Source organism: Gadus morhua, chromosome 2 (assembly GCF_902167405.1).
Source record: "Gadus morhua chromosome 2, gadMor3.0, whole genome shotgun sequence".
Taxonomy (NCBI): Eukaryota; Metazoa; Chordata; class Actinopteri; order Gadiformes; family Gadidae; genus Gadus; species Gadus morhua.
This window is the reverse complement of record NC_044049.1, coordinates 26437159-26448893: the sequence shown is the minus strand read 5'-3', so window position 1 is coordinate 26448893 and position 11735 is coordinate 26437159. Positions and strand designations below refer to the sequence as shown.

Sequence of the window (11735 nt, the reverse complement as noted above, 5' to 3'; positions counted from 1 at the left end):
GGACTTTTCGGGAAGGAGATGTACGAGGGGCTACTTTCTTGCTAGCTGCATATATAAACGGATGTCTGCGCGCTTGCTAGCTAGACTGCAACAATGGCTAAATGCAAGTTCAACGTCAGTTGGCTGGAAGACGTCCGTTTCCGAGGTTGGCTAGCGTCCGTTGCCAACCCAGAACAGGCCAGATGCATTCCGTGCAAAAGTAGCCTACATTCAAGCTCGGCACCATGGGGATTAAGGCTGTCGTCAGCCATATGCAGAGCCAAAAACATAAAACCTCTGCCAGGAGCCACACACAGACCCCAGCCATTTCTACGTTTTGCATCTCTGCCCCGGCGCCACCGCCGCAGACGGTCCGCGCTGCTAGCACTGTCCGGAGGGTAGCATTTGGTGCGACACCAACACTGAAAGCGGAGGTGTTGTGGATTCTAAACACAGTGGTCAAGCACCAGTCCTACAACTCGAATGAGGGGATAGGAGTTCTCTTCGGTTTGATGTTCCCTGACTCTCAAATCGCAAGCACCTTTACTGCTGGAAGGGACAAAACGGCGTATATAACTCGCTTCGGACCAGCGCCTTTCATCCGAAACGAGCTAATCTGCAGCGTCAACAAGGCTTTTGTTTTGATATTTGAGAGGTTGAACCACGCCACTAAAAGCAAGCAACTTGACGTGAACGTCCGATATTGGGTCGGAGATCGAGTGCATTCCCGGTACTTGGGCTCGCAATTCATGGGGCCCCACATATATGGGGGTAAAAGGGATGATGATACATAATATTTTTTAGACAATATGCAGAATCTTTTCACTTACGAATTAACACGGTCGGCTATTTTTGCCAGCACGCCACCCTAGCCATATTATGGGCAACTGTGTTCCCCTTGGCTGTGATTTGAACTTTGAATTCCTCGTAGGAGTTCATAATAATACATTGCTCGCCTTGGATGAAATACACTGCTCTTGTGCGATTTATTTTGCATAAGGGTGAGTCAAATGACGCGAGAAACGCCCCTTTTATGTGAACGCGCATTGAACCTAAAGCGGAAAACCTGGTTCAATTAATTGAATCTAAAGTGAGCGTCGTGGTACCATTTAACTGTGATTGCGAGTTGCGGCTCTGTCGAGCCAGGTTTTCCCAAGAAAGCCTGGGTATGTTCAACGAGGTTCGTGGTATACCCCCCAGGTCTTACTGAAGGCATTTATTTAATGGTGAAAATATTATTAATCAGTGGCGTAAATATCGACGGTGCAACCGGTGCAGCTGCCCGGGGGCCCAGACGCTGTCACCCCCCTCTCAACAACTTACAACTTGGGTGCACCATGAATACGTGCTGGTGCACCCAAATTAAAAATGTAGGCGCACCAGTGCACCCAAGGAAAAAGTTAGTGCACCCAAGGAAAAAGTTAGTCTCATTGAGTGAGGCACATGCTATGCTTGGGTTGTAATACAGCGGGATCCCCCCCACCATCGTGGGTTTAAGGTCTTAAATTTCATTCAAGGTGGTATTAAAAAGGTCTTAAAAAGTCTTACATTTGACTTGCTGAAACCTGCAGATACCCTGTAACCACTCTGGCAAATCGAAACAGTTTGTTGGATTACGACATTGATATTCAATGCAGTTTATCAGTACATAATTGTCAAGGACCAAATTTGTGACGCTGAAATCTTTTCCAATAGGTATTCTTAATACAAGATTACTCTGTATTGGCTGATAAATTGGCTGTCTATTCACTAGCTATTGAGATTAGGATGCAAAAAATAGTCCAACTGAATGCAGTCCATTTACTTGTCTAAATTGCAAGGACAGCCTGGATTCTTCTATAAAGGGACGTTATTTTTGTCCTTCCTCCTCTACAGACGTGCCTGGTTCTTGGCCTTATCAGAATGGTGGTATACAAAATAAATCTGTGAATATTCGGAAGAGGGGAACTCTCTGAGAATACTTGGTGCAGACAAGGACGCCTACTGAGTGGGATCCTGGCGCCTGGTTCGGTTGTCTTCATCACAGGATTCTTTAGTACCATCGTACCATTATCGGTGAACATCTGGAGCGATTCTGCAAAACCATCTATGGCACTTCTGTCTAGTGTCATGTATCACACCGAGCACAAAGAGGTACTTGTTTAGCCCATAACAGCCTCAGGTAAACAGCTGGTGCTAGAAAAGCCCTATGAGGGACCTCACACACAGTCCTGTGAGTGTAGAACGCTTAGTGGAATGTGCTGATGGAGATGGGGAAATAAGTCCAAGTCATTCTATGGCCTGTGGTTAATCTTCTTTTCCTGTCAATAATATTCACATTTCTTTTCTGCATATATATCTGTACAACTCTTACGTCTGTGCTTACGTGTGTGTGCGTTTGTGTGTGTGTGTGTTTGTGTGTGTGTGTGTGTGCAAGCGTTTGCTTCCGTGCTTACCTGTGTGTGTGTGTGTGTGTGTGTGTGTGTGTGTGTGTGTGTGTGTGTGTGTGCGTGTGCGCGTGCGCGTGTGCGCGTGCGCGTGCGTGTATGCGTGCGTGCCTAAACATTACCTCAATACATAATCGTTGTCATCCTCAGAGGTTAGCTTCAGCGTGTGTCTTTATGTGCTGCAGGTCTCGTTCGGTCAGCGGAGCGTCCACAGGCCTGTCTTCCAGCCCTCTCAGCAGTCCCAGGGTAAGGACCCCCCCCCCCGACCCATCTCCTGCCTCCCCACCCAATCCCCCATAATGCTTTATCCCTCCATCACCTCAACCAACGCCCTCCTGGCTGAGAGTGTAAGAGGGGACTTCTATCTCTTCCGTATATCAACAAAATTAGTTTGCCCTTATTTTGTCGGCTGTTATGTTCTTATGCAAGCGGTTGAAATGCGGTTCTGTTGCAAGTCATATCCTTGATTTAGATTCCCCTCGGGAGGACCACGTTATAAATACATGTATTTATAAATCTAGAAGGCCCCTCCTGGGTCTTCCGCTATATTATGCAGGATAGTTGCTAAAGGAAAAAGCCAAATAGTTTCTTCTCCCTGACCTAAAACACGAGGGGAGAGGCTTCAGAGAGCTCAGGCCAGCAGGGTCAGTTTAGCGGAGGTATAGAATCGTCGGTTTTCAGTCTCGTCAGTCTGTATTCAGCAACATCTATGTCTGCAAGTGCTGCTGCGATCTGATTTGGTACATTGAACAGCAACAGCCGTTTGGAAAGAATTTCTGCTGATCTGGACTTGACATTGTGTTCTATAACCTGGTAACAGGATTATACTCTTAAAGAGCCAGAGAGCCAACTGTTCCAGGTGGAATTCAAACTCGCTGTTCAGACGGAGCGTCACTATCCACACACACATGTGATGTCCGATGTCAACCGGGCTTGTGCGTTAACGTTGCCGGCGTAGATAGATAGCCTATAAGATCAATTATATCATCAAAAAATATATCTAGTGTTAACGTTAAACATGACTTGACCATGTGCTATATACCTTGCCTTGGCCTTGCATAATTTATGAGAAGAGATGATGAAGCAACTAAAAGATGAATACTGTTAAAAGTGACTGTTGGCGACTTGATCAAGTAACTACAACGTCTCCATGGCGACGCGACCACCGTCCAACTGTATTCCATATGGAAGTCCCCATCAGTCATGCTGCCCTTTGACCTCCCCCAGTCTCATTGTCAACCATATACCTTCTCATCTCATGGACACGCACACACCCATGTTTCACACACACACACACACACACACACACACACACACACACACACACACACACACACTCACACATATCAGTCGCACACAGAACCGGGACGTTGTTGCTCACTCAACTCCTAGTCAGGCACATCACTAGCGGTGATATGGAGGAGACCAGATGGACCAGGCTTAGTGCATTGTGTATCATGATAATGTATAAGGAAGCAGGGGGTGTTAACTCCCAAACGATGCTCCTCTAAGGGGGGCACAGTGTAGGGAGTCCAGAAGGCGGTGAGTCCAGGGGGTGTGTGTGTTATCTGTTTTGTGTGTGTGTGTGTGTATATCACACACACCAAGACAACAAGGACTCCATCTCCGCCCAGACTCAACAGTGTCTCTCCCGTCTGATGCTGGTGACGAGGACACGACCGTCGCCGTGGAGATGACCACAAAGAGTTTCTGAACCAGAGACAGAGTTCACGGGAGGAGGAGGATAGGGGGGGGGGGGGGGGAGGGGGCAGAGCATCTGTCTGCATAACAACCAGGAGAGTGGAGAGATATCAGCCTTCCAAGGCCGCAGTGGGCGAGCCGAATAAGGATAACGATTGCTTTAGGTCAGGCCGGCTCTGCAATTTTCGCCAACCTTAAGTCTCTCTGGTACTCTCTGCAATATTCCAAATTCCAGATTCCAAAAAGCTGAATTAGCCGAATTTCGGTGGCCCGTTTAAGCCCGATCCAACTTCACCAGAATGGTATCCAACTTGCGATTTAGTTCGCACATCGCATGAGTCTGTGTGTGTCGGTAGCCCGGCACAATCCATCAATGACGGGCAGCTTCTCAATAGCCGAACATGCTCCCATCGCCTTCCTAGCTTTGCGATAGAACAGGAGCCCGCAACCTCCAAACAGCAGGAGTCCTGTTATCATGATCCCAATTATGTAGACGTCATCAACATCCTCGACGGAAAGTATGGCGAGACACAAAGGCCTCCACTCCTTCCAGGAGTCCATCGTGTACCCCGCTGAGAGCGTTCCGTCACGGCAGGCGGGCTCTCCTTGGCCCTGTTTCCTCGTCGAGAAAATCTGATCAATAGCGTTGAGAGACCGGCCAATAAGATCCATAATTTAGGTTTCAGATAGAAATGCAGAGAGAGGCTCTGACAGATTTAGCAGAGACAGCACAGGACAGAGACAAAGAGCAGAGGCAGGAGAAATAAGGGCCTGGAGGGAGCAGAGGGAGCAGAGGGAGAAGCAACGCCTTCGTTGGAGGGCAGATCTATAGAGCTATAGCTCTATAGAGCTATAGAGCTATAGCTCTATAGCTCTATAGCTCTATAGCTCTATAGCTCTATAGCTCTAGAACCTAGAATCCATGTGATGTATGCTAATAAAGGTCTAATAATAATATATTAATAATATATTATTATACAAAATATATTAAAAAAAATAATATAATATTATACAAAAATACAAAAAGTGTGAAGCAACATCAAACGCTTGGATGCAAACGCATGATGAACCCCTATGATGGAGAGGGCCATGACAGTTTGTTTACCGTGGTGGTGAATCTTAAAGGGCTTTATAAACAATCTTTAGTGGAAAAGACTTGTTCATAAACCATTACTCATGACCATTACCTTCTCTCTCCTGTCTCATCTGTCCCTCCCTCCCCCCCTCCCTCCCTTCATCCCTCCCTCCCTCCCTCCCCCCCCCTCTCTCCCCCCTACCTCCTCCCCCCCTCCCTCCCTTCCTCCCTCCCTCCCTCCCTCCCCCCCTCTCTCCCTCCCTCCCCCCTACCTCCTCCCCCCCTCCCTACTCTCTCCTCCCTCCCTACTCTCTCCTCCCTCCCCCCCCTCCCTCCCTCCCCCCCTCCCTACTCTCTCCTCCCCCCTCCCTCCCTCCCCCCCCTCCCCCCCTCCCCCCTCCCTCCCTCCCCCCCCTCCCTCCACTCGCCCCTCCCATCCCGTCTTCTGTCCCGCCCATCAGAGAGAGACAGTATTCACATTCAACCAATCAGACGTCACCTCCGCCTCCGCCTCCACCCCCTCCACCTCATCCTCCAAACCCAAACCCAAGGCCGCCGCCGCCGCCGCCGCCGCCGCCACGGCGACCGCGCGCTCGTCCCGCGCCGCGCCCGACCCCAAGACCCAGACCCTGCCCATCAAGACCCCCGCGGCGCGGCCCACCCTCCAGACCATGAAGTCCCTCCCCCTGGCCACGCCCCTCTCGCCCTCGCCCTCGCCCTCCCCCGTGCACTCCACCAGCCCGCGCTACTTCTTCTTCCCCTCGCCGTCCCTGTTCCGCTCGGCGGGCCGCGGCGGCCAGCCGTCGCCGCCGCCCTCCTCCTCTAACGCCTCTTCTGCCGCCGGGACCCCCCCCCCCGCTCCCCCCTGTGTCGCAGGTGACCCCCCAGGGCTCGCCGCTGGCCACGCCCCTCGGCACGCCCGTGCACCAGGCCCACCACCACCACCACCACCCCTCCACCTCCTCCTCCTCCTCCGGCTCCACCCCTCCTCCCCCGCCCCCCCCCTCCTCCTCCTCCTCCTCCTCCAGGGTGGAGGGGGGCGGCGCCTCGCTGACTCCGCCCTCCAGCCCCGGCGGGGGGCTGGCCAGCTCTAGCTCCGCCCACTGGCGCACCCGGCTCAACTCCTTCAAGAACAACCTGCTGGGGTCGCCGCGCTTCCACCGCCGCAAGCTGCAGGGTGAGCCCGCCGACCGGGGCGCACTGGTTTGGACTGGTTTGGACTGGTTTGAACTGGTTTGGACTGGTTTGGACTGGTTTGAACTGGTTTGGACTGGTTTGAACTGGTTTGAACTGGTTTGGACTGGTTTAGTCTGGTTTGAACTGGTTTGGCTGAGTTTAGTTAGCTTTCCTGGAATAGCAAGCTTTTTTCCTGATATTACATTTTTTTGACTATCTTTTTCATTCTGAAAGTAAATAGACTTTATAACTATTTGATTTCAAACCTTGATTTACACTCGTAGGGCATTGAGGTTTCCCTCATTTACAAGGAAGGCGAGTTAACAGCAATGGACATGCACACAACAACAGCAATGACAATTAAACATGAGCACGACAAATTAAATAAATATAAATAAATACAACTAAAAACAGTTGCAATTTGATGAGCCGAGGTTAAGCAGCAGCAGATGGAAGTTACTTTGATGCTAGCATAGTGTTTTGCATTTCTTTAGAAATAGAACATGCAGAATAGATATAATTGCTATCACTCCTAGCTTTCAGGATTCTTATTGACATGGCTCGGCCAGTGCTAATCTGAAATAAAACTTGAAACCTCATCATGGGTCGCTATCAGTAACCGCCAGCGCGTCTCCATTGTTTCCTTATCCCTAAACTGCAGATTATTTATTTACCTCTCTCTTTAATACTATGTTATTATAGTCTTTCTCCCTTCCCGGCTTACTCACCATGCACCTGCTCTTCTCTCTCTCTCTCTCTCTCTCTCTCTCTCTCTCTCTCTCTCTCTCTCTCTCTCTCTCTCTCTCTCTCTCTCTCTCCTTTGCGCTCTACTTCTTTCTTCCATTTCTATAAATGTCCCCGTTGGTGTCTCTATCTCTGACTATGGATCCCCTCTCCTCTGCTTTCAGTTCCAACGTCAGAGGACATGTCTAGCTTGACTCCAGAGTCCAGTCCAGAGTGAGTATTGTGATATCGCTGCAGACGGTGCGCCAGTTCCCTGTCATTACTGCAAAGTGTTAGTTTGTGCACACTCTATGCACTCCCCAATGCAGATATCAGCAGCCGTTGGTCCAGTGTGTTCCCACAAAGGTGTAGCAAGTTACATTATTATTATCTCTGTTGTATTCATGCAGCCCACATGTTTTTCATATGTATGTTCATATATTTTATCCATAAATCTTTTCCAGTCCACCCCAATGACGTTTAAATAAGCACCGGCAGGCTAGGTGGTGTCAACTTGTCTTATATAAATGAGTCAAACACCACAGATCAACATTCAGTCACCAACATGAAACCATAATTGCTTGAGTTCAAATTAAGGCCAAGATGTCACCGCTTTGAACCCTGTGACAACATTTGTATCTGTGTGTTTTCGTTTTGTGTCGCGATTCACCAGACTGGCGAAGAAGTCATGGTTCGGCAACTTCATCAACTTGGAGAAGGAGGAGCAGATCTTCGTGGTGATCAGAGACAAGCCCCTCAGCTCCATCAAGGCTGACATCGTCCACGCCTTCCTCTCTGTGAGTGGGTCTACCAACATACCATGGGTGTCTGTCCCCCACTTTGCGTTCCTTCTGAAGGATGCCTCCTTTCTAATTAAGGGAGTTGTTTCTTGCCCACTGTGGGCTAGGGTCAGGGGGGGGTCATAAATATATGGTTTGTGAAGCCCTTTGAGACATTACCTGTGATTAAGGGCTATTCAAATACTATTTTGTTGAATTGAACTGAATTGTCTAGGGCAGGGGTCTCAAACTCGACTTACCTGGGGGCGGCTGGAGGTAGAGTCTGGGTCAGGCTGGGCCGCATCAAAGATCCCACAAAAAACAGGAGCACAACTGACCCCATCTAAGTTAATGATCGGGCTATAATAAGATCACGTTGGCTATGTAATCGCTGACAACAGGGGACATTTCATAGCGGTTGGTGGAAACCGGGACATTTTTTGCGTCCTTTGGCTTCGTCGGGACTCGGGACAAGCAACTCAAAATTGGGACAGTCCCGACATCTGGTCACCCTATCACAAGTGATAAAAAGGCGTGGCAAGCCACTCAGCAAAAATGTGCGTTTGACAACAACACTAAACTTTGATGTCAAGTAGGGGGCCACAAAATATCATCCCGCGGGCCTCAATTGGCTCCCGGGCCGGAAGTTTGAGACCCCTGGTGTATGGCAAATCTCCAGGTGCCATACACCTGGCAAATAGGTGTATGGCAAAGGCACAACCTTACTTCAGAATTTCACCACGATGCCCTAAGACTAACAACAGAATGAATAACATAAATACAGGAACATCAGTTGATATCTAGAATTTGTTGATGAACATGTTATTGAATTAGATTAGGTGATCATTCCATGGGTTTTAAGTTTGGTGTCAGCGTCCTGACTCCTGGTAAGTGGTGGATCCCCTTGCTGCTCAGCAGTGCTTAGTGAACAGTGGAGTCAACAACATTTGCTACCACTTTGCCTCACCATGTAATTTCAACAACCCTTATAAAGGAGGCTTTCAAGGGATTTACGACGTGCACGGAGACGGGAAGCCTCCACGTTTTACAGAGTAAAGGTTTAAAGACCCAATAATAAGTTATACATTAACCGTTGTTTTGTCGTACATCTTTTTGATCACACACAAACATGCACGCACACACACACACACACACGCACACACACACACGCACACACACACACACCTGTACACAGATCCCCTCCCTCAGCCACAGTGTGGTGTCCCAGACGAGTTTCCGGGCAGAATACAAGTCCTCCGGTGGCCCCTCCGTCTTCCAGAAGCCTGTCAAGTTTCAGGTATGTGGACACGTACACACACACTCACACACACTCACACACACTCACACACACTCACACAAATACGCACATTAAAGGACAGTTTGGGGTATTCAAGCCTGTTTCTGATCATTTCAGGGTCTCATGGAATAATGCAAACAAGAATTTCTGAGATTGGTCGGGTTTTGAGCGCGAGTGCCTTGTGCAAATAGGACACTCGTGAGATTTGAGCGAGCATTTGTCCAAAAAACACAATTACAGACTAGTCCCAATTAAAGTGAGAAAGTAGAGAAGAAAGTTAAGAGCCTTAAGGAGCCTTTCCATAACGTTTTTCAGATGCTTATAAAATCCATCTGAGCCTCACAGTGGCAAAAACACTTTAGAAAGTGTATTACAGGGTGCTATTGCCACAAAGGATAACATTGCAGTATCATTCCCTCTTAATACTGGAACAATTTCAAAACATCTTATCCTACTTTCACTGTTGAAACCACAAGAATGATCAACTTTGCGCCAAGATAAAAAATGAATAGTGCCTTGTGATGTGTGTTTTTTCCACCATTTGTCTTCTTCTTCTAATTATTATTATTTCATTGATTCATTGTGAACAGTAATTACCGGTCTGACTTCTCACCAGCCTAAAGTGTAGTTTTTCACACTCGATCAAAGCGGTCCAGACGCTTATTAAGTGCGTTTTTCTCCCTCTCTCTCTTCCTAAACTCAGCCAAACCGTTTTTTCCTTCTTCCCAGGTGGAAATCGCTTTCTCCGAAGGGGAGCGGGAGCGGGAGAGGGAGCGAGCGGAGAGGGAGGGCAGGAGAGAGCTGGGTATCTACAGTGTCACGTTCACCCTCATATCAGGTACGACGCTCCTGGGGGAGGAGAGAGAGGTGGGGGAGTTGGGGGAAGAGAGAGAGCGGCCAATACCTGAAATACCTGTGACGTCATGTGACTCTGAGGGGGAGTCTCGGTGGAAATGGCGGAGGATTAGCGACGCCTTTGCCCTCGTTGGCACCGTTCAAGGTTTCTGTGTTTGCCCAGACGTGCTACGATTGGTCTCACATGCAAGTTATAGCATTGCTGTTTTCTGATTGGCCCGAATTAGGACCATGTGATATCCTCACTTGAGGTTTGAGTGGATGATGACATCATCAGGGTAGTTAACCAGAGGTAGCAGGATGTTGTTTTAATGGGTGTTTCTTCAGACTGCCCTGGGAGGTTGCACCCAGACTGGCTTGGGGGAACCCGACACACCGTCTGTGTGTGTGTGTGTGTGCGCGTGTGTGTGTGTGTGTGTGTGTGTGTGTGTGTGTGTGTGTGTGTGTGTGTGTGTGTGTGTGTGTGTGTGTGTGTGTGTGTATGTATACGTGTGTGTGTGTGTGTGTGTGTGTGTGTGTGTGTGTGTGTGTGTGTGTGTGTGTGTGTGTGTGTGTGTGTGAAGACATTGAATACATTGAAAGGCGCTTGTTGCAAATAACATGTTAGGAATAAAATACATGAAACGGATGTTATCGTTTGGTCAATTGATTGAACAGCCAGGAGAACTCTGATCTTGAAGGGCGTGCCTTGTGTACTCGTGTCTTATTGGATCAGGTCCCAGTCGCAGGTTTAAGAGGGTGGTGGAGACCATCCAAGCCCAGCTCCTGAGTACCCATGATCAACCCTCTGTGCAGGCACTGGCTGGTGGGTTACACACACACACACACACACACACGCACACGCACGCACGCACGCATACACACACACACAAACGCACGCACACACACACACGCACGCACGCACGCACGCACGCCACGCACGCACGCACGCACGCACACAAAGGCACACACACACACACACGCGCACGCACGCACGCACGGACGCACACACACACACACACACACACACACAGACACACACACACACACACACACACACACACACACACACACACACACACACACACACACACACACACGCACACACACATACACACAAACGCACACACACACACACACACACACACACACACACACACATACACACAAACGCACACACACACACACACACACACACACACACACACACACACACACACACACACAGACACACCCTCCGAGGTCCCTCTAACTTCTCCTCTCCGCCCCCCCCCAGACGAGAAGAACGGTCAGCTGCTGCGTCCGCCCAGCACCCCCACCCGACAGAACTCCCGCCGCTCGGAGGGCGCCCCCGACCGCGAGTGGGACCACGGCGCCGAGCGGGAGAAGGCGGACCGCGGCGGCGAGGGCGGCGTGGTCACGGCCGGGCTGGGCGGCGGCGGCGGCGTTGGCGGCGGGGGCGGCGCCGGCGCCGGTGTGGCGGCGGTCGCCGGCGGGGCCGCCCTACAACGGAGGGGCTCGGGGAAAGACAAGACCCGACTCCTCTCGACCACCAACGGGACGCAGTCTCACCCCTAAGTTGAGCCGACGGAGAGACGAGAAAGAGGGGGAAAAAAGAAAAGAATGTCTTGGGGAGACGGGGAAGGGGCTTCCCTTGCTGCCCCTTGCTTCCTCCCCTCCCTCCCTGTTTCCCTTCCTCTGTTCCTTCCATCCTCGCTGTCCTGGGACGGTGACCCCCGTCCCCA

The 11735-nt window shown here is 50.0% G+C and overlaps 1 protein-coding gene across 1 annotated transcript in view; it reads left to right on the top strand.

Annotated features, from left to right (window-relative positions):
- The window catches only part of brsk1b (BR serine/threonine kinase 1b), a 27921-nt gene extending 16188 nt beyond the window's left edge, over nt 1-11733 (top strand). Inside the window, 8 exon segments of the mRNA XM_030348136.1 lie at nt 2591-2651; nt 6058-6358; nt 7266-7314; nt 7754-7877; nt 9055-9156; nt 9886-9994; nt 10727-10816; nt 11267-11733. Coding sequence (XP_030203996.1) covers nt 2591-2651; nt 6058-6358; nt 7266-7314; nt 7754-7877; nt 9055-9156; nt 9886-9994; nt 10727-10816; nt 11267-11568 — 1138 coding nt within the window. The 3' untranslated portion in view covers nt 11569-11733.
- Nucleotides 11734-11735: the final 2 nt, after the last annotated feature.